Here is a 23,987-nt window from a genome sequence, read left to right as displayed (position 1 = left end):
CTTTCCCCAATTCTATGGATATTTGATGTAACCTTCAGTTATAAATTGTCGTATTTATACATGAATTGGTTACTTATGTGTGTTATGTGGTTGGCGTCCACGTTGGTATTATATATTTTAAGTTAGATTTGCTATTGGCGCTTTGCCCCAATGTGTGTACTAGTGTCCCCAGTGTTACTGAATCCACAAAATATTATATACGATTATCAAAAAGTTTACATCCAAATTGATGCTCTACATAAGTTGCTTGTATATAATGTTGTTACATAACTTGTGTTCATTAATTACGCTAGTATTGTGATTCACCAGTGCTCCCAGTATTGCATCAAAGTTCACATAAATGCTTTTGGCATAATAGATATGTTTGGTGTTTGGTGTTATCCACTATTAGCGTTTACAATATTGTATTAGTTAGTACTGATTAGCATCTACGCTGGTATTGTATATTTTAAGTTAGATTTGTTATTGGCTCTTTGCCCCAATGCGTGTACTAGTATCCCCCATGTTATTGATCCACACAATTATATATACTGTTGCTAGATAGTTTACATCCAATTTGATGCTCTACATAAGTTGCTTGTATATAATGTTGTTACACAACTTGTGTTAATTAATTACGCTAGTATTGTGATTCACCAGCGCTCCCAGTATTGCATCAAAGTTCATATAAATGCTTTTGGCCTTCCCAAAGCAGCTATTGCAAAAATTGTATATTCGAGCGGTGATGATACATACATACAAAATGTTATTTTATGTGAGCATTTATGTGAACTTTGATGCAAAACTGGGAGCACTAGTGAATCACAATACTAGCGTAATTAATGAACACAAGTTATGTAACAACATTATATACAAGCAACTTATGTAGAGCATCAATTTGGATGTAAACTTTTTGATAATCGTATATAATATTTTGTGGATTCAATAACACTGGGGACACTAGTACACACATTGGGGCAAAGCGCCAATAGCAAATCTAACTTAAAATATATAATACCAACATGGATGCCAACCACATAACACACATAAGTAACCAATTCATGTATAAATACGACAGGTTATAACTGAAGGTTACATCAAATATACATAGAATTGGGGAAAGTATGGTATAAATCCAGTACTACCCAAAAATAGATATCACTCAGAGGAGACTGAGATAGAGGTTCTACAGATCTTTCTAACTCACAAACAAAGAGGCAATTCTGTATATAGAAGAAGGTTTTACAAACACTACAGTGTCACCTGATACATTAACAATAGGAGAAGGCCAAATAGCCTATAATAAGCCAGGGACACACAGATATTCATACATCACAATTGCTCATGATAGGTATTTTAATTTGTTGTGTTCACTCATCATTTAAAAGTTCAAATAAAAGTTATATTTTAAGCATTTTCTGCCTCTACAATTAGTCTGGGCAAAGAATGCTAACCAAGCATTTCTCTTCAGGGAATTTTGTTCCCAAGTTGTTTGCTGTGTTTAAACCTGTTGCTCCTTCTTGGAGTCTTAACCTAGTTCTTATAGTTTTGTGGCAGACTCCCTTTGAGACAATGCATATTGTTGATATAAAGTTCTGATCTTGGATGGTTCTGTTTCTCCTTGCTATTTCTTCCGCTTGCAGAGTTTCTGAGCTTTTTAATGCAGATAACACGGTCCATCGTACTAAATTGGGGTTTCTCCCTAAGGTGGTGTTGGATCGAAAAATTAATCAGGAAATTGTTCTTCCTCCTTTTTGTCCTAATCCTTCTTCTCATAAGGAACATCTTTTGCATAACTTGTATGTTGTGCGTGTTCTAAAATTTTACCTACAAGCTACTAAAGATTTTTGGCAATCTTCTGCCCTGTATGTTGTTTTTTTCTGGAAAGCGTAAGGGTCAGAAGGCCACTTCTACTACTCTTTCCCCCTGGTTAAGAAGTATGATTTGTTTTGCTTATGAGACTGCTGGACAGCAGCCTCCTGAGAGAATTACGGCTCATTCCACTAGGGCTGTCTCCTCAAAATGAAGCTTCTGTGGAACAGATTTGCAAGGTAGCAACATGGTCCTTTTTGCATACCTTTTCCAAATTCTACAAATTTGATGCTTTTGCCTCGGCTGAGGCCTCTTTTGGGAGAAAGGTTCTTCAAGTCATGGTGCCTTCTGTTTAGGTCCTCCTGTCTTGTTCTCCCTCCCTGTTCATTCTGTGATTTGAGAAAGTCTAAGTCTGTTAAGCTAAATGTTTCAGGTCCTGGTTCATCTGATTTATCCTCTGAGGGTTAAAGGGACATGAAACCCAAACATTTTCTTTCATGATTTAGGTAGAACATACAATTTTAAACATCTTTCCAGTTTACTTCTATTATGAAATTTGTTTCATTTTATTGATATCAATTGTTGAAAGAGCAGCAATGCTCTACTGGTTTCTAACTGAGCATACGGGTGAGCCAATGACAAGCCGTATATATATATATATATATGCAGCCACCAATCAGCAGCTAGAACCTAGGTTCTTTGATGTTCCTGAGCTTTCCTAGATTTACCTTTCAGCAAAGGATAACAAGAGAAGGAAGCAAATTAAATAATAGCAGTACATTGGAAAGTTGTTTAAAATTGTATGCTCTTTCTGAACCTTAAAGAAAACATTTGGGTTTCATGTCCCTTTAAGTGATCAGATGATCAGGATGCAGTCTCTGATCAGGAAACTGAAAATTCCTCTTTTTTTATTTAAGCGTAAACACCTTTGTTCTCTTTTAAGAGAAGTGTTATGTACTTTAGGGGTTCAGGATTCTAAGGTTCCTGTCCAGTTGTGCACCATGGACTCTTCCTCTGCGTCAAGACCTTCTCCCTCAGGGTCCGTTTTCAATCAGGATTTTAAAGGGACAGTATACACCAATTTTCATATAACTGCATATAATAGACACTACTATAAAGAATAATATGCGCAGATACTGATATAAAAATCCAGTATAAAACCATTGAAAAACGTACTTAGAAGCTTCCAGTTTAGCTCTGTTTATATGGTTACTGGAAAACCCACTGCAAGTAGGAAATAGCAGACACTCCCCCTCCCCTTCCTCTGCATATGAAAAGACCCTTTACACAAACGTGTATACGTCGGTATTCTCCTAAGACTTTGGGGCTTGGTAATAAGCAAAACTATCCATTTTTTAAAAAAAACTGTGTTGGCTATATAAATGGATCATCTACAAAACATTTATGCAATGAAAAATCTAGTGTATAATGTCCCTTGGTTTGGAGACTAAACGCTTCATTTATTTCATACAGGTGGTGAGAGTCCACAATCTATTACACCTGAAAACTACTCTTCAATACCACTAGGAGGAGGCAAAGATTCCCAAACCTCAAGAACTCTATAAAACCCCTCCCACCTCACAGGTACCTCAGTCTTGTCTTTGCCTGGGCTGAAGGTGGTTGAAGAATGTAGATGTGCATTTGATTCTTCAGTGAGTTGAGGCCCATTTCCCCTCAGAGTACAGTGTATGTCAGAGGGATATGTTTGGAGTATTGAAAGTGACATATATTTCACCAGTGGGGATTTAGTCAAAAGCCTTGCAATGGGGTTGCAGGGACTTGTCCTTTGCCTCTGTCTGTTGGTTCATCGATATACTCCTATTACAGTTCCTCTGCTATTATGTTTTAGCACTGGTCTTGACTTCCTACTGGTTTCCTCCAGTAGCAGAGTGCCTTTGGGTAACTACTATATTTTTATTTCTATTTACTTGGCACTCAATAAGCCATTTAGGTTCTCACTTTATATATTATTATTTGATATTTCCCCTTTTAAAGTGGTAATATGTTTATTTTTATTCACGCTTCAGCATTTTCATACGCATATTTTGATGCATGCTTGTTCTTTCACACGGGTCTGCGTGCGTCACCGTTATAGTGTGCATACTTTTTGCCTCTGTTTTCTATTCTATATTACATAAGTTTGGCGGGTGCATCCCTTTACATGTGTGCTGTCTGGATGCAAGATACTCTTGTCTTTTATAAGTGATTTCTCAAATTTTAATTTTTTTTTTAAGAGTTTTTTCATGAGGTGTGTCTCCTTAGCTTTGTTTTCTGCATTTAACTTTATTATTAGTTTATGTAATGCTTGCAGGAAATTCCTCTATCAGACCGAACTCGGCCAGTAGGGAATATCCCAGAGCAGAGAAAGTTTGCAGGATAAGGTAAGCGGTACTCACAACTGGCAGGATAGTCTTCGGCGGCAACAGGCAGGGAATCAGAGAAAGGCAGTTTAAAGGTAATCAACTAGAATGGTCAGGCAGGCAGGGTTTGGCAACGGCAAAGCAGTACAGCGGTAAACCACTAGGATGGTCAGGCAGGCAGGGTTTGGCAATAGTAAAGCAGTCAAGAAATAAACCACTAGGATGGTCAGGCAGGCAGGGTTTGGCAACAGAGAGGCAATCCAGAGCAATAGGGGTTAATCAAACAGAGTAGTCAGACAGGCAGGGTTCAGCAATAGAATATCAATCCAGCAGTTTAGGAGTAAACAGGCAAAGTGGTCAGACAAGCAGAGTTTCAGCAGCAGTATATCAATCCAGCAGTTTAGGGGTTAACAGGCAGAATGGTCAGACAAGCAGAGTTCAGCAGGAGTATATCAATCCAGTAGTTTAGGGGTTAACAGGCAGAATGGTCAGACTAGCAGAGTTCAGCAGCAGTATATCAATCCAGCAGTTTAGGGGTTAACAGGCAGAGTGGTCAGACAAGCAGAGGTCAGAAACAGTATATCAGTCCAGCATACAGCAATAATAACACCCAGGAGAACACTAAGAAACACCTAGACAGAGAATGTAAGTGAAGCAAGTACTTACATAGCTGCCAATTTGCACCAAGAATTTAAGGACCCGGCTTCTGAGAGATGTTATTTCTTTGTTGATCAAGAGTCTTACTCTGATTATTTTACTGACATCCTTTTATTGCATTTTTATTTAATTTTTTGTTGGCATATTATTTCTCTTTTTAAGGGATATTTTTGCTTTCTTACCTACTTTAAATTTTACAAGATCCTAAAGTAGATGAGGTTATATACAGTTTAATCCCTTGGTGTGTTTCTTGTTCCTTATTCTGACATTATATCCAGAAATTGGACTAAATCAGGTATTCATTTTATTTCTTCTCAAGGCTTCTATTATTGAGCTTTTGGTAGCTAGTCCCAAAATGTTTGGGGCCATTTTTACTCTGGCTATATGTTCTTCTTTCTGAAGATAGTTTTCTTTTGATTCTGCCAGTTAGATTTTTTTTAAACCTCTTATGTTGTTTAGATATGCAAATGGTTTCTTTTGTTGTCTCTCATTAATGCTAGAGTATGTATTTAGTATAGTATTATAATTAGAATCTTTTCTGCTGACAGACTTTTATCTCTTTCTTTACAGAGAGAGAGTTTATTTGGTTGTGGTTTGGATTTCCATTAATTCTACAGGGAGTGCAGAATTATTAGGCAAATGAGTATTTTGACCACATCATCCTCTTTATGCATGTTGTCTTACTCCAAGCTGTATAGGCTTGAAAGCCTACTACCAATTAAGCATATTAGGTGATGTGCATCTCTGTAATGAGAAGGGGTGTGGTCTAATGACATCAACACCCTATATCAGGTGTGCATAATTATTAGGCAACTTCCTTTCCTTTGGCAAAATGGGTCAAAAGAAGGACTTGACAGGCTCAGAAAAGTCAAAAATAGTGAGATATCTTGCAGAGGGATGCAGCACTCTTAAAATTGCAAAGCTTCTGAAGCGTGATCATCGAACAATCAAGCGTTTCATTCAAAATAGTCAACAGGGTCGCAAGAAGCGTGTGGAAAAACCAAGGCGCAAAATAACTGCCCATGAACTGAGAAAAGTCAAGCGTGCAGCTGCCAAGATGCCACTTGCCACCAGTTTGGCCATATTTCAGAGCTGCAACATCACTGGAGTGCCCAAAAGCACAAGGTGTGCAATACTCAGAGACATGGCCAAGGTAAGAAAGGCTGAAAGACGACCACCACTGAACAAGACACACAAGCTGAAACGTCAAGACTGGGCCAAGAAATATCTCAAGACTGATTTTTCTAAGGTTTTATGGACTGATGAAATGAGAGTGAGTCTTGATGGGCCAGATGGATGGGCCCGTGGCTGGATTGGTAAAGGGCAGAGAGCTCCAGTCCGACTCAGACGCCAGCAAGGTGGAGGTGGAGTACTGGTTTGGGCTGGTATCATCAAAGATGAGCTTGTGGGGCCTTTTCGGGTTGAGGATGGAGTCAAGCTCAACTCCCAGTCCTACTGCCAGTTTCTGGAAGACACCTTCTTCAAGCAGTGGTACAGGAAGAAGTCTGCATCCTTCAAGAAAAACATGATTTTCATGCAGGACAATGCTCCATCACACGCGTCCAAGTACTCCACAGTGTGGCTGGCAAGAAAGGGTATAAAAGAAGAAAATCTAATGACATGGCCTCCTTGTTCACCTGATCTGAACCCCATTGAGAACCTGTGGTCCATCATCAAATGTGAGATTTACAAGGAGGGAAAACAGTACACCTCTCTGAACAGTGTCTGGGAGGCTGTGGTTGCTGCTGCACGCAATGTTGATGGTGAACAGATCAAAACACTGACAGAATCCATGGATGGCAGGCTTTTGAGTGTCCTTGCAAAGAAAGGTGGCTATATTGGTCACTGATTTGTTTTTGTTTTGTTTTTGAATGTCAGAAATGTATATTTGTGAATGTTGAGATGTTATATTGGTTTCACTGGTAAAAATAAATAATTGAAATGGGTATATATTTGTTTTTTGTTAAGTTGCCTAATAATTATGCACAGTAATAGTCACCTGCACACACAGATATCCCCCTAAAATAGCTATAACTAAAAACAAACTAAAAACTACTTCCAAAACTATTCAGCTTTGATATTAATGAGTTTTTTGGGTTCATTGAGAACATGGTTGTTGTTCAATAATAAAATTAATCCTCAAAAATACAACTTGCCTAATAATTCTGCACTCCCTGTATAGTGTCTGGGGTTAAGGAGCTTTTCTTCCTCAAGTCTAGTAGTCCAGTGTATATTTTAAATTCAGATTTGTGTTAAGTCCCTTTCATTAGAACAGGGCTCATGTAATGAATGTAAAAATAGACATCCCCAAAATAATATTCTAATAACATGTTAAGATTCTCTTAGTGAGGACACATTGACACTAGTGATGTCCAGTTCATGAACGAATCATTCATTTGAACTGGATCTTTTCAGTGAACTGTATGAATCAGTTCACCAGACTGAACTGATTTGTTTCAAACAGTTCACTTCCTGAGTCTGCAGCAGCACTGGTAATACGATTCTAGAGTGTGTACTGCTTCTGCTAACTCCTCCTTTGCAATGAATCAGACAGCCTCACTCTAGGATCATATTTCCAGTACTGTTACTGATTCAAGAAGTGAACTGTTTGCAAACGAATCAGTGTACTGTTAACTCCTTTGCAATGAATCATTCAGTTAACAGTACACTGATTCAAAGATACCCCTAACTGCACCTAAATTAACCCTTACAAAAGTAGCAGGTCTCAACCTTATATTTATAAACCAAAACTCTGTATGGCTTATAAATAAATATAAGGTTGAGACCTGCTGCTTCTGTAAGGGTTAATTTAAGGTGCAGTTAGAGGTATATTTGAAAAAGTGTACTGTTAACTGAACGATTCATTGCAAAGGAGTCAGTTAACAGTACACTGATTCAAATATACCCCAAACTGCACCTTAAATTAACCCTTAGAGAAGCAGCAGGTCTCACCCTTATATTTATTTATAAGCTATACAGAGTAGATATGCATATCTTAGGAAAATACATACAACACAGTACACAGAACAGAGTATACATCATGCTCTGTTCTATGTACTGTGTTGTATGTATCTGTGAAGGAGACAACGCTGCCTGGCTGTGAGGACTCAGGAGGAGCTGAACTGTTAGACACTGAATCATGAGTCATGAACAACTCACACAGTCAGTGACTCATGATTCAGGAACGAATCTGCGGCTCTACAGTTCACCTACTGAACATGAGGTAGAGCCTCTATCTCATGTTCAGTAGGTGAACTGGTGAATCGGTTCATGAACCGGTTCAGTTAATCGAACTGTCCAAAATGAACCGATTCACCCAGAAGAACCGAACTTCCCATCTCTAATTGACACTCTAAGCTAAACTCCTGTTTGTAGAGAGAGGACACATTTACCAGAGCACCTGCTGCACTGTAAGTGGGAAGGGAAACTTAGTTACTTGTTTCTGAGGGGAACCTTCTTTCAGTTACACACTTGTTCCCTCAGTGATGATTGTCCTCCATTTTATTGCAGGTAAGGGAGATGATACTGATAAGCATAACTGGGAATGTAATAGATTAAACTGGTTTAGCTAATGTTCCAGTGACAAGTGAAAATAAATGCAGTGTGATTATAGGACATGTGGCATCTTCCTTAGTGCAGCTTTGGGGAAGGATGTTCTCAGCAGACAGAGCACATGTTGATTCTGCATTTGGATGTTAATCACAATATTTCTGTAGTGTACCTGTGTTATGCTTTATATACTGTATTATTGTGTTCAGTTACACACTTGTTCCCTCAGTGATGAGTGTCCTCCATTTTATTGCAGTTCATATTAAAGCACCCTAATTTCACCCAACCCCGATCGCACTGTGGAGTTTATTCATCAGAAGTGCAATAAAATTGGCGCCCAACGTGGGGCCGGGTGAATATGACACAGAAAAGACACAGAAGTGAATGCTGCATATAGAAATAGCAGTCTGTGAGTGAAAGAAACTTGGTGCAATCCCTGTAATAGTGTATGGTGAAGAAACAACCTGTCTGCTGAGGGGAATAGAAACGAGGAATTAGGCAAAGGAGGATATATACTAAATTAACCCCGTTGATACCAAAAGCTGCAAAAATGGATATGGAGAGGTTACAAGATGAAATCAGCAGATCGTTAACACAGATGACAGTCAGTGAACTGATTGAAACCTGCCAGGTTATTAAAGCGTCAGAAGAGAGTATGGCGAAAGGCAAAAACCGGCGCCATTACATGAGGATAATTGACAATATGATGGATGAACTGGTAGAGAGTGAGAGTGAAGAGGCTGTTATGCAATTTCTACAGACAACTAGGAAATTCATCTCTGAATTAGGGAAGAGAAAGGATGCTGAAGCAGTAAGTGATAGTGACAAAGACCCCCAACAGGAACAACAACAGTTGGAATATTTAAAGCAACAGTACCGCATTATGCAGGAAAAATTTCAGGAAACAACTAAGATCGTAGAGGATCAAATTAAAGAACTCAGCACTAAAAGTCAAGATTCAAGGGACAGTCATTTAAGAAAAGAACCTGTTTTAATGGCTAAGACACCTCATTATAGTAACTTACTGGAAGTTGCAATAAGAAAGGACTTTAAAATTGCTGGTCAGATAGGTGAGAAGGGACAGACAGACAAATTGTCCTATACTAACCTCATGCACCAGATTGACATGGGACTACAAAGAGGATACTCTGAAATAGAGATTGTGGAATCTGTAGTCAAGGCCATAAGTCCTGGTTTAAGTCTTAGAGGTATATTGGAAATGAAGAGTGAGCTGACTCTAGTGCAACTGAAAAGAATCCTGAAAAGTCACTAAAAGGAAGAGAATGCATCAGATTTGTACCAACAACTGATCAACAACTCATAAAATACCAAATTAACACCTCAGAATTTTCTGTTTAGAGCAATTGAACTAAAAGATCGTCTCTTGTTTGTTTCACAAGGAGAAAAATCAGATGAACACTTTGGAATGGAATTAATACAGAAGAAATTCTTAAGGTCTGTAGGTACTGGACTGGTAAGTGATCACATCAAGTTTCAGCTAAAGCAATATTTAGACGACCCCTCTGCTTCAGATGATTTGCTCATAGAGAAAATTAATGAAGCTGCCAATATGGAGATTGAAAGAGAGAGAAAGCAAAATAAATCTCAAATCAGCAAACCAATGATGATGGAGTGTAAGTCCAGTCATCTACATTGTTCTCAGAAATCCGCTGACACCATGCCATTGATGCAGCCACAAGTAAGTAACCAAAATACTCAGCAAATTCAGAATACTAAACTGGATCTTGAAAAGGTAATACTGCAAATGCAAAAAGAAATGCTAGAAATGAAAACACTTTTGCAAAGTTCAGCAGCACAGCAGGAGCTTGTATTTAAAGGGCCAACAGCCATACTGAGACTAATCAAAAGGGTTTTGAATGTTGTTAGAACACAGGTCAGGAAACCACATGTAACCATTGTTTCAAATGTGGTCAATCGGGACATTTTACAAAAGGATGCAGAGTGAGAAAACAGAAACCGTTAAAAGAGAGAGGGTTGCTGTCAAGGGACAGACAGTAACCTACAGCACACCTGTGTCCCAGAGTAATACATTGCCCTATATCAAAGAAGTATCATATAAGAGTCCTCATATAGCAAGGAACACAGCAAAGGAAAGTTTAAAGCTGAATACTTCACGAAGAATACAAGACTGCATTGCTCATCATGCCCAGCAACTATACAATTCTACTAATGGACTGCCACCAAAAATGAACGGTGTTACCACAAAACACCATAGTAAATTGTTAAATCTCATTGGGAAAAGATGTAAAAATAATACAACTCCAATGACAGAAAATGGTGAATTAAAAAGTGTAGCCAAAATTCCCAAAGGGACTATCAGAACAGCACAAAAGGAAGACCCTGCGATTGGAAAAGTATGGAAATATAAACAAGAGAACAAGTTTCCATCAAAACATGAGCACCAAGGTGAGTCTTTTGATTTTTCATACTCCTGAGACAATGGCATAAACTTTATCTTGACAATGAAGGAATTATGAGAAGAAAAACACTATCAGGTTCTCAGTGTTGCCAAAGAAGTACCATCAATTAGTGTTTAAAGAATTACATGAAGAGATGGGACACTTAGGAGTTGAGAGGACTGTAAATCTAATCAGAGATAGATTCTTTTGGCCACATATACAAAGGAACACCGAACATTACATTACTCAACAGTGTACCTGTTTAAAGGATAAACGCCCAAACAAGCCTACTAGAGCTCCTTTGAGTAATATTACCACAACATATCCTTTCGAAATGGTCTCCATTGACTTCCTTCATCTTGAGACATGTAAAGGTGGATATGAATATATCTTAGTGGTAATAGACCATTTTACAAGATTTGTTCAAGCATATGCAACCAGGAACAAGTCAGCAAGAACTGTTGAAGACAAAATATTTAATGATTTTGTCCTGAAATTTGGATTTCCTACCAAGATTCACCATGATATGGGTAGAGAATTTGAAAACAAACTGTTTTTGGCATTAGGCAAGCACTGCCACATCCAAAACTCTCATACAACTCCATACCACCCAGAAGGTAATGGAGAAGTGGAAAGGTTCAATCGCACCCTTCTATCCATGCTTCGCACTTTGTCATCCGAATCAAAGAAAGATTGGAAAAATTCACTTGCAAAGGTAGTACATGCATATAATTGTACACAGAGTGAAGCTACTGGATATTCTCCTTTCTTCCTTCTTTTTGGAAGATCTCCAAGATTACCCATTGATAGCATGTTTGACACTCCAGTAACTGAAAAATGTCATACCTCTTCTGAATATGTGAACACCTGGACAAAAAGAATGAACGAGGCCTACAAAGTTGCTTCAGAAACAGCTACTAAAAGTGCAGAAAGAGGTAAAGCACACTATAACAAGAAGATTTATGGAGCTGAACTAATACCCGGTAGTAGAGTACTTGTAAGAAACCTCACAGAAAGAGGAGGTCCGGGAAAATTAAGATCCTATTGGGAAGATACTGTCTATGTTGTTCTTAAAAGGAAATGTAAAGACAGCCCAGTTTATGAAGTTAAGCCAGAAACTGGAAAAGGAAAAATCAAAGTGCTACATCGCAATTTGTTGTTGCCATGTGATTATCTACCTTTAGATCCAGGTCACAAAACAAAAGACAGACCTACTGCAAGAAACCAAGAAAACCGTAAGAATACTGCATTACAATCTGTTACAATACCCTGTTCCGATCAGCCAATAGAATGCGAGCTCAATCTGATTGGCTGATTGGATCAGCCAATCTGATTGAACTTGAATCTGATTGGCTGATTCAATCCTACCTTAATTCTGATTGGCTGATAGAATCCTATCAGCCAATCGGAATTCGAGGGATGCAATCTTGGATGACGTCACTTAAAGGAACCTTCATTCGTCGGGAGTCGCCGGAAGAAGAGGATGGATCCGCGTCGGCTGCTTCAAGATGGTCCCGCTCCGCGCCAGATGGAAGAAGATAGAAGATGCCGCCTGGATGAAGATGTCTACCAGTCTGGATGCCCTCTTCTTGCCGGATAGGATGAAGACTTCTGACCCTCTTCTGGACCTCTTCTTGCCGGATAGGAGGAAGACTTCGGAGCCTCTTCTGGACGGATCAGTGATACCCGGCGTGGTGAAGATAAGGTAGGAAGATCTTCAGGGGCTTAGTGTTAGGTTTTTTAAGGGGGGTTTGGGTTAGATTAGGGGTATGTGGGTGGTGGGTTGTAATGTTGGGGGGGTATTGTATGTTTATTTAAATGCAAAAGAGCTGTTTTCTTTGGGGCATGCCCCGCAAACGGCCATTTTAAGGGCTGGTAAGGTAAAAGAGCTGTTAAATTTTTATTTTAGAATAGGGTAGGGCATTTTTTTATTTTGGGGGGCTTTGTTTTTTTAGGGGGCTTAGAGTAGGTGTAATTAGTTTAAAATTCTTGTAATCTTTTTTTATTTTTTGTAATTTAGTGTTTGTTTTTGTAATTTAGTGTTTGTTTGTTTTTGTAATTTAGTTTAGTTGATTTAATTGTAGATAATTGTAGATAGTTTATTTAATTAATTAATTTATTGATAGTGTAGTGTTAGGTTTAATTGTAACTTAGGTTAGGATTTATTTTACAGGTAATTTTGTAATTATTTTAACTAGGTAGCTATTAAATAGTTATTAACTATTAATAGCTATTGTACCTAGTTAAAATAAATACAAAGTTGCCTGTAAAATAAATATAAATCCTAAAATAGCTACAATATAATTATTATTTATATTGTAGCCATATTATGGTTTATTTTACAGGTAAGTATTTAGTTTTAAATAGGATTAATTTATTTAATAAGATTTATTTTATTTCGTTATATTTAAATTATATTTAAGTTAGGGGGGTGTTAGTGTTAGGGTTAGACTTAGCTTTAGGGGTTAATACATTTATTAGAGTAACGGCGAGGTCCGGTCGGCAGATTAGGGGTCAATACTTGAAGTTAGGTGTTGGCGATGTTAGGGAGGGCAGATTAGGGGTTAATAAAATTTATTATAGGGTTTTTGAGTCGGGAGTGAGGCAGATTAGGGGTTAATACATTTATTAATGTTATATCTCACAGCGCTCAAACAATGTTCCTACTGGCTCCTGGGTGAAAAGGGTACCTAGCTGGCCCTTAGATAATAGTAATAAAAATGTTAGAAAACCTAGGAGCGCCTAACAGAGGCCGAGGAAATAAAATCAACAAAATATAGCTGAGTGTAAACCCTATTAATCATAAATATCTGATAAATAGTAGATATAAAAAGTCACTCTGTGACGTACATAATATAAAAAACTCTATTGGCTTAAACAGGGTTAATACAAATTTAATAAATGACAGATTATGTTAAAATCATGGATCCATGGTACAATAAATTCACAAAATACATAAAATAATATCACAAAATACATAAAATAATGTCATAAAATAATATATTGGCTAAGAGTTTGTCTGTTTTGGGAAATGGTATTTCCTGCGAACAATGTGAAATTTCCAAATAATCGGTGAGAAAAAATGCAAAATCCCTAAAAGTCAAATCGATGTGACAGTGATCAAAGAAACAGTGATCAAAATAAGTGATCAAAAAAGTGATAAAAAATAAGTGATCAAAAAGAAAAAATGGGTGAAATGTGGAAAAGTAAGTGAATAAATTATCCCAATATAATAATCCTCCTTTAGTGTGTACTCAATAAGTCAATACAAGGTGTTCATGTGATATAAGGTGAAGGGATATCCGGTAAAACCCTGGGTTCAATCCCTTAATCAAACCTGTAAAAGAAATATAACATAGTGCAATAATGCAATAATGCTAATAAATAAACAAGTAAATAAGAAAAGTGCTCACCAATTTCTGCCAACGCGTTTCGGCCCTAATCTGGGCCTTTTTCAAGACTATAAAATGGTGTATAATGGTGGCTCTATTTAAAACTGTTGTTATCCAATCAAAATTATCTGTATTTTGGCGCCAATTCTTCTATTGTGACCCGGAAGGGATTATACGTATCTTAGTTCCCAATCTGAACAAAGCTTTTCATTTATATAAGAGCCTTTCAAATCACTTGGGATTAATTATTGGTTGCAATCAGTAGTAGCCTAATGCTTTGTTTTTGCCTTTATTTCTATCGCTCGGTAGAACCGGAAGTTCCTTGGGCGTATCACGCGTCAATACTAGTTCCGGTTTCGCTCTTTTGTTTTGCTTCCGTCTCGTTATGTGATTATAGTATCACTTCCGGTTTCGATTACGAGCGGTAAATAGCGCACATGTTTACTATTACAAAGGGTGCCAATATAAAGAACTGACTGGCCAAAAACCAATCGGTGTTACCGATGGTGTATATTTGGGGCATAGAAAGCAATAAGATATCTGAATGAAATCATCAAACTTGGATAAGATTTGGATGGTCTAAAATCGATTGTCAAATGTGAAGATAAAACCAAATGGGGAATATATATATAAACAATGGTATAAAGTCAGGTGATGGCAAAATAAATTATGTAACGGCATAAATAATCATTACATAAAATTCATAAAAATTACATAGTCAGTGACATAAAAATAACTTAACAACGCCGTCCCCTGCAGACTCGCGGCCAATGGGCCACCAGCAGGGGGTGTCAATCAACCCAATCGTGCTCGATTGGGATGAAATGTTGCGATTCCTGTCCGCCTGCTCAGAGCAGACGGACAAGGTTATGGAGCAGCGGTCTTTGTGACCACTGCTTCATAACTGCTGTTTCTGGCAAGTCTGAAGACTTGCCAGAAACACGGCCGTCAAGCTCCTTTCGGAGCTTGATAGATAGGCCCCTCAATCTCAAGAAGGTTCCTTCTTTTGAACCTATGCATAATTTTGATATTCACCTTTTGTCTTGGGAGTTTTTGTTTCTCTTGGCTATTTATTCTGCTAGAAGAGTTTCTAACTGTCTGCCCTTAGTTGTGAGCCTGCTTATCTTGTTTCATCAGGATAAGGTAGTTTTGAGAAGTAAGTTTTTTTTTGTGGTTTCTTCTAATATCATCAATCGTGAGATTGTTGTTCCCTCTTTTTGTCCTAATCCAAAGAATTCTAAGGAAAGGCTTCTTAAGATTTTGGATGTGGTCAGAGTTTTGAATTTCTATTTTCAGGCTAAGTATTTTAGACAGTCATCTAGCTTGTTTGTTCATTTTTTTCTGGTTCTAGAAAGAGTATAAAGTCTACTGCTGTTTTGTTAGCCTATTGGTCGAAGCTTTTGATTCATAAAGCTTACTTGGAGGTGAGACAGTCTCCTCCTAAATGGATTACTGCACATTCTACCAGATCAGCTGCAATTTCATGGAGTTTTAATGGGTCAGTCTAGTCAAAATTGAAGTTTCATGATTCAATTTTAAACTTTCCAAATCACTTTTATCATCACATTTGCTTTGTTCTCTTGGTGTTCTTAGTTGAAAGCTACACCTAGGTAGGCTCAAAAGCTAATTTCTAAGCCCTTGAAGGCCGCCTCTTATTTCAATGCATTTAACAGATTTCACAGCTAGAGGGTGTTAGTTTATGTGTGCAATGCCCGTGGTGTTATTTATGAGATGGCACTGATTGGCAAAAATGCAAGTCTGTCTAAAGAACTGAAATAATGGGGCAGTCTGCAGAGGCTTAGATACAAGGTAATCGCAGAGGTAAAAAGTATATTAATATAACCGTGTTGGTTATGCAAAATTGGGGAATGGGTAATAAAGGGATTATCCATCTTTTTAAATAATAAAAATTCTGGAGTAGACTGTCCCTTTAAGAATGATTCTTCTGTTGATCAAATTGGCAAGGCAGCTGCAAGGTCTTATTTACTTACCTTTACTAAATTCTACCATTTTCTGGGCATTAAATATTAAAAAAAAAAACATAAATATCTGATCTATATTTTGTCCCACACTTATCATTTGTGGACAGCTTGGGTATTAGTTTCCCAGGAGTAAGAGATTGTGGTCTTTCACAACCTTTATGAAAGAAAATATAATTTATGCTTACCTGATAAATTAATTTCTTTCTGGCAACAGTTTAAGTATGCACCTCTTTTTTCCCCCTCTTCCTGTTTCTCTTGCTCTTATTTATTTACCTACCTTCTTCTTTTTCTGCCTTGGCTATACGTCAGACTAGTTTCCAGTAAGGTGGTAGGGGTTTTAAGGGCTCTTGGCATTTTGGGAATCTTCCTCCTTTTAGTGGTCAGGAGTGTAATTGCCAGGAATAATTGATCGTGGACTCTCGCCACCATAAAATAAATCAATTTATCAGGTAAGCATTTGAAATCGTGATTTAACATAGAATTATATTTCTATTTTTTGCAGATCTGAGGAAGAGTTGTCACGACATCAAGAAGCTATACAGACACTAAACAACACTTTGGAATCTGAAAGAGAATGTTTTGTTTCTGTGAGTGAAGAGAGGTTAAAACTTCAGCAAGAGAATGAACAGCTACGGAAAGATGTAGAGGAATGGAGAAAGTCTGCTTTGGATGTGCAACAAAAAGTCAAATTTCAGGTTTTTATATTTTTGACTACAAATTAATTTTTAACAAAGATTTGAGCAGAATGTTGGTATTTAGAGACTGAAAAAAAGATGAGAACAAGGATGTAAGCACCCTTTGTAGCCATGTGCAGTCAATAGGAGCTGATCCAGGAGTCAAATAGGATAACGAGGAACTGCTTAGTGTGATTTTGAGCCAATAGTTCCTCTTGGTTAGTCTGCACCTGAAAATATGCACTTATTCAGCCATCCGGTACAAATATGGTGGCAGGTTTTTCATGCAACCAGACTGTGAAGGCCATCTTGGAAACTGTGCCACAATATTTGCGAAGGTAAATAGATACACCTTCCTGACACTGTAAGCCCTGTCTTGCAGGGACACACACAATGGGCCAGAAATCATGCAGGCCGCCTCTAGCAAAATACTGACTGCAGGGACAGATGGGCCCCTAAGAGGTGCAGGCTCAGTGTCGATTGAGACCCCTGTAAAGAACAACTAAATAGATTTGAATAATTGATAATTTCACAATGAAAAGACAATGTAATAGCACTTACTTTGAAATTTGCCAAAAATTATTCTAATGCTCATTTCAAATTCAAAGTGAATCCAGTTTTCCCTCCCTATGTATCATGTGACAGCCAACAACCAATCACAAAATGCATATATATGTAAATACTGAACACTTTTGCACTTGCCCAATAGGAGCTGGAGCCTGAGAAAGTGTGCATATAAAAAGAATGTGCACATTAATAATGGAATTATATTGGAAAGTTTTTTTAAATTGTATGCTTTATCTGAATCATGAAACCATAATTTTTACTTTAGTTGCCCTTTATGTCATGCCCTTGGGTGAGAGACAAATCAACCATTTTTTTGTTTTTGTTAAAGTATTTTAGCAAATCCCTGGGATAGGGAAAGGAACTTTTTAACTTTAATTATAGTAGTATTAAAAACACATTAAATTTAGTCTGTAATGTTCTTAAATGCTCATAAATTGTTCCTTTAGTATAGATTTACTTTAAAGCTATTGGATACTCATGGAACAAAATGAAATAAAGATGTTAGAACAAAAAATAGGGTTGACTTAGCATTGTGTCCTTTCAGCTAGTCAATGAACTTGCTCAGCATAAATGGGATTTAGAGAAAATATGTTTTTTGTTTTTTTTTTTATTATAATTTTTTCAGGGCACTGAAAAATATTTTACAGATGGTGTCCTCAGTGCTCTTCTTAGGTGAACACAAATTTAGTTCCAAGCTTTCTTGATCACCCAGGTCTTTTCTTTAGGCAGAAAAGGGACGAGTATTATCAATGCATAGTTTAAAATGAACAAGTAAGCAGAACTATATGTGTATTACATGGTCTTCATACAATTACAAGTACCGTGGCATTCTTTCCTAAAAGCTAAAGGACTTGGCACAGCAGAACATGGTTATATGACTATCATAGCTGAGTAAGCCATTCAAAGTTATATTTTTTTCTGTATAGTAATTAGTATGTTAAGCACTTTCTGTAAATTACAATAAAGATAGAAAATGAGACGCTTAAGAATCACCCAAACAGACAGATGGCAAAAGCTGGAGAGTTATTGAAAATGAACAAAGCCAGCAGTTACTAAGAAATTACAAAGAGCAATTATTATTAATTATAATCTGGATGTAATAACTAATATTTGTTCTCCATTTTTTGTGTGAATGCTAGCTTTGTTTCCAGCTTTTGGCTCATCTTTGCAAATACTGATAGAACTGTGCACCTGCCTCTGTTTACTATAGCTTTGTGAGAAATAGTTGTCTCATATTCTAACTAAATAGAGAAATATATGTATATAAAAAAGCTGTACAAGTGTTCTCTAAATTAAAGGAAACAATATAAATTAAAAATATTATAAAACAAAGTTTAAAGAGACATGAAATTCAAACATTTTTTTTTTGGATGTACAATTTTAAACATTTTTCCACTTCAGTTTTGTGTTAATGCAATTATATATATATTGAAAAAATACTTCTGCCCTCTAATGCTCAGAAGTGTATAGCATTGTTGAAACAACTGCCACATAGTGCTTCAGACTTGTGCACGCTGCAGAGCCTAACTAAGATTCAACAAAGGATGCCAAAAGAACAAAAGAAAAACTGATAAAATGTGAACTTTTTTTCTTTCATAAAGGTGTTGAGAGTCCACGATCCATTACTGAGAATTACTATTCTCTACCACTAGAAGGTGGCAAAGGTTCCCAAACTCTAAGAGCCCTATAAAACCCATCCCAACCCTCCACACATACCTCAGTCTTTACTTTGCCTCCACTTGACGTGGTTGAAGAATGAAGATGTACATTTGATTCTTCCGAGAGAGGTTTTTCTCTTGTAAAGGAGTATCCAGTCCACGGGTTCATCCATTACTTGTGGGATATTCTCCTTCCCAACAGGAAGTTGCAAGAGGACACCCACAGCAGAGCTGTCTATATAGCTCCTCCCCTAACTGCCACCCCCAGTCATTCTCTTGCAACTCTCGACAAGATAGGAAGTGTAAGAGAGATGTGGTGACTTAGTGTAGTTTTTACCTTCAATCAAGAGTTTGTTATTTTTAAACGGTACCGGCGTTGTACTGTTTTACTCTCAGGCAGAAATTGGAAGAAGAATCGGCCTGGAGGTTGATGATCTTAGCGGTTTGTAACTAAGGTCCATTGCTGTTCTCACACATAACTGAAGAGTATGGAAAGAAAACTTCAGTTGGGGGGACGGTTTGCAGATTACCTGCTTTGAGGTATGTTCAGTATATTTATTTCTAGAGAGATGATAAGGTCTAGAAAATGCTGACAGAGCCTTGTATATTTAAGGTAAGCCTGGTGCAGTGATTTAACAACGACTGTGATCATGCTTACAAAAAAGGGGTAATATTCATGTTAATACTCATATTACTTAGTGTCAAAACGTTTGCATGGTTTATAGAAAAAACGTTTTTTCTCTGAGGGTGATAAATCTTTATTTGGGGCCTAGTTTTCCACATGGCTAGTCAGATTACTCCTAGGAGTACTTTTTTAAGGCCCTCTGACATCGAGTGCATGGTGGGACGGGCCTATTTTTGCGCTCTAAATGCGCAGTTGATATTCAGACTGAGACAACCAGCTTCCCTAAAGTAGTCCTCTGGCATCTAGGACCACTATAGAGGGGTTTTTTTCCTGCAAAAATCGTGTTTAAGGGCAGGTAGGAGCCACAGCAGAGCTGTGGCAGTGTGTTTGACTGTTTAATAACGGTTTTAACGTTTGTCAAATCCGGTTTGGGGCCTAAGGGGTTAATCATCCATTTGCAAGTGGGTGCAATGCTGCTTTAGTCCCTTATACACACTGTAAAAATTTCGTAGAGTTTACTACTTTTTAACACTGTTTTGCAGTTTATGTGGTAGTTTTTTTCTCTTAAAGGCACAGTACCGTTTTTGTTTAATTGCTGTTTCACATTTATTAAAGTGTTTTCCAAGCTTGCTGGTCTCATTACTAGTCTGTTAAACATGTCTGACATAGAGGAAACTCCTTGTTCATTATGTTTAGAAGTAGGGTTGCACCGATACCAAGTACTTGCATGAGTACTTGTACTCGTGTAAATGCACCGATACTTAAACCGATACCTCCACTTACTACCCACATGCTATCTTGTGGTGTTTTTTTCAAACTGCATGTTCCCATTTCATTTAAAGCTAGAGTGGAGACTAAACAAAAAAAATGTTTACTACTGTTCTGCCAATACAAATTGCTGTTATTTGTATTATTGTAGGAGAGATCACTGTACTGCGTTCAGACAAACCCCTGAAGTACTGGGCAGTTAATAAACTGAGATTTCCAGCTCTGGCTAAAATGGCCCAAAAATATCTTTCTGCCCCATGCAGTAGTGTGGAAAGTTGAACCTCCTTACTGATAGCAAAAACAGACTTATAGCTGAACATGCAGAGATGCTTCTGTTCTGTTCCTTAAAAAGAACTTGCCACTAACTTTTGAAAAATGATTCTAATTGCTAAATTGCCTTTTATACTGCTAGTTCTCATCTTGCACAATTATGTTCAAAACATACTGTACTCTGAGGAACATCTTAGCTTATATAATTGCAGGAAGAGTACTCATAGGAAAACTTAAATTAATCCCAATGAACACTCATACTGCAATTATAGGACTAGATTTAGATTACATTTGATTGGTAAGCTTTACCAATGCTCTTTTCATATTTCCAACTCCATAGCCTTTAATGGAGTAGGACATGTAATGAGAGCATTGGTAAAGCTTACCAGTCAAATGTAATCTAGCCCATAGTGTTGTTCACCATGATTAAACAATATTCTGTTCTATTTTTTACTGTATGGCACTTTTAGTTGGTTGCAATTTTATATTTGTTATTTATTGTTGTTGTTAATATATTTTATTGTAATATTTTTATTTCTAAACATGTTCTGTGAACTTTGTGACACATAAAACCTGTTTTACTATTTCATAATGTCTTTTGAGCTACAGTCCTTCATAATTATAAAGAAGAAATCTTAAATAATTAGTCTGTATTGTGCTTGGTAAACTGTCACATGACATAAAAAAAAAGTATCGGTAATTGGTATCGGCGAGTATTTGAAAACAAGTATCGGTACTTGTACTCGGTCTTAAAAAAATGGTATCGGTGCAACCCTATTTAGAAGCCATCGTGGAACCCCCTCTTAGAATGTGTACCAAATGTACTGATATTTCTATAAGTTATAAAGACCATATTATGGCATTTAAAGATTTATCACCAGAGGTTTCTCAGACTGACAAAAGGGAGGTTAAACCACCTAGCTCTCCCCATGTGTCAGAACCTATATCTCCTGCTCAAGTGACGTCAAGTACATATGGCGCGTCCAATGCGTTCACCTTACAAGACATGGCGGCGGTTATGACTAATACCCTCACAGAGGTATTGTCCAAACTGCCAGGGTTACAAGGAAAGCGAGACAGCTCTGGGGCTAGAACAAATACAGAGCTTTCTGACGCTTTAGTAGCTATGTCCGATATACCCTCACAATATGCAGAAGCCAAAGCAGGAGAGCTTCTATCTGTGGGTGACATTTCTGATTCAGGGAAGGCGTTACTTCAGTCTGACTCTGAAATGACAACGTTTAAATTTAAGCTTGATCATCTCCGCTTGTTGCTCAGGGAGGTTTTAGAGACTCTGGATGACTGTGACCCCATTGTAGTCCCAGAGAAATTGTGTAAAATTGACAAATACTTACTGAACATATTTATGGAATCAGCGGACATGGGGCTACCTCTCCTCACCCTGTCTATGGACGCAGAAAAAGCGTTTGACAGGGTGGGGTGGGATTATATGTTTTGCACTTTAGAACGCTTTGGGATCCCTGAGACGTTTTGTACAGCTATTGCCACCCTATACGCTTCCCCGACGGCTGTGATTAAAGGTATGGGTTTCTGTTCTCCTAAAATTGAGATCAGAAATGGAACCAGACAGGGGTGCCCCCTGTCTCCGCTCCTCTTCGCGTTGGTTATGGAGCCTCTCGCGGAGGCCATTAGAGGAAGCCCTGAGGTCCAAGGCCTTCAGATACATGACACACTCCAGAAATTGGCACTTTTTGCCGACGATCTCCCTCTCTTCCTCACCAACCCGGTGGAGTCACTTCCCTACCTTTTTGAGATTATTGACGCTTTTAGTAACATTTTGAACTATAAGGTCAATGTGACCAAAACAGAGGCCTACATGATTCACATTGAGCAATCAGAACAGAGACACCTTAAGCGACTCTATTCGTTCAGGTGGTCAACGGATGGGATCAGACATCTTGGTGTCTTGCTGACACACGACAAAAATAAGGTGTTGCAAGTGAACTACTCTGTTCTCCTACGGGAAACTGAGGTGAGACTGAAATCTAAAAAATATGAGGAAATCTCCTGGATGGGCAGAATTGCTGCTCTGAAGATGATGATCCTTCCTAAATTAACCTACCTTATGCGGTGTATCCCCATCTCAGTCCCGGAAAAGATTCTACGTGGCTTCCAAACCGCATTCAATGCCTATGTTTGGGACAATAAACGGCAGAGGGTGGCCGCGGCCACGCTTCAGGTTCCTGTAGACAGGGGTGGGCTGGGGCTACCCAATGTTAAATTATATCATCAAGCGGCGATGATCTCACACGTCTCGGCGTGGGGAACTGCCCTGCCCCCTACCAGATGGAGGGAGCTGGAACAAGCTTCACTCCCCGCTCATGTCGACCTCTCAGACCTGCTGTGGGTTCCACCTCACTTGGCCGCGCAGATACCGATCTCCAACCATCTCATCAAAGACTGTCAAGTGGTTTGGTTCCGCCTCAGACACCACCAGTTGATAGCCCCGCACCCTTCGCCTATACATCCTGTCGTGTCACTCCTACAGGGGCTCCTAAACATTCGGCTCGCCCCCTAGAAGGCCCTGGAGATCACCTCTCTGAGTGATTTCTACCTGAATGAGAATCTCTTCTTGCCTCAAGACATGATCACTAAATTTGACATTCCTGGCACCCTAAAATTCGACTTTATGAGGCTAAGATCTTTGATGAAGTCATGGGGATTCCTGGTTGAAAAAATCAGGACTCCAACTATCTGGGAGATGAGATGGAAGGCAAACCTTCAACTGTGCAAGCCTCTCACGGCCCACTACCGATCCCTTTTGGGACCTCCCACTCTGATGAAAACTAGGCATATGGCCTCCTGGGAAGCAGAATTGAGACCCACTTTTACGGCGCTTGACTGGACTAAAGCGATACAGCTGACTAAATCCGCACTTCATTGTGCTACCATGTATGAACTCTACTTCAAGATCATAACCAGATGGCACTTAGTGCCGACCAAACTTCGGACTCTGTGCCCTGAGCATTCACCATTATGTTGGAGGGAGTGTGGAGAGATGGGCACCCCGCTCCATGTGTGGTGGTCATGTAGCAGGCTCCGAACACTTTGGTTGAAAACCTGTGAGGTCTGCAAGGCCTTGGAACTCCCGACCCCAGACAATCCGGGCCTAGCTCTCTTACATCTGGGAGTTAAAAAACTGCCAAAGCCCAAGAGATATTTGTTAATCTATCTATTGACATCAGTCAAGATGTTAATCGCCAGGAATTGGAAGAAACAACAGCCCCCAAGATGGCAGGCAGTTGTTGACTAC

At 38.4% G+C, this 23,987-nt stretch overlaps 1 protein-coding gene across 1 annotated transcript in view; it reads left to right on the top strand.

The window, feature by feature from the left end:
• The window catches only part of SCLT1 (sodium channel and clathrin linker 1), a 555,483-nt gene that overhangs the window by 426,823 nt on the left and 104,673 nt on the right, over window positions 1-23,987 (top strand). Inside the window, 1 exon segment of the mRNA XM_053703662.1 lies at window positions 16,654-16,846. Coding sequence (XP_053559637.1) covers window positions 16,654-16,846 — 193 coding nt within the window.

This window comes from Bombina bombina, chromosome 2, assembly GCF_027579735.1.
Source record: "Bombina bombina isolate aBomBom1 chromosome 2, aBomBom1.pri, whole genome shotgun sequence".
Lineage (NCBI taxonomy): Eukaryota > Metazoa > Chordata > Amphibia > Anura > Bombinatoridae > Bombina > Bombina bombina.
Note: the sequence above shows the minus strand (reverse complement) of the source record. Positions and strands in the feature narration are given on the sequence as shown.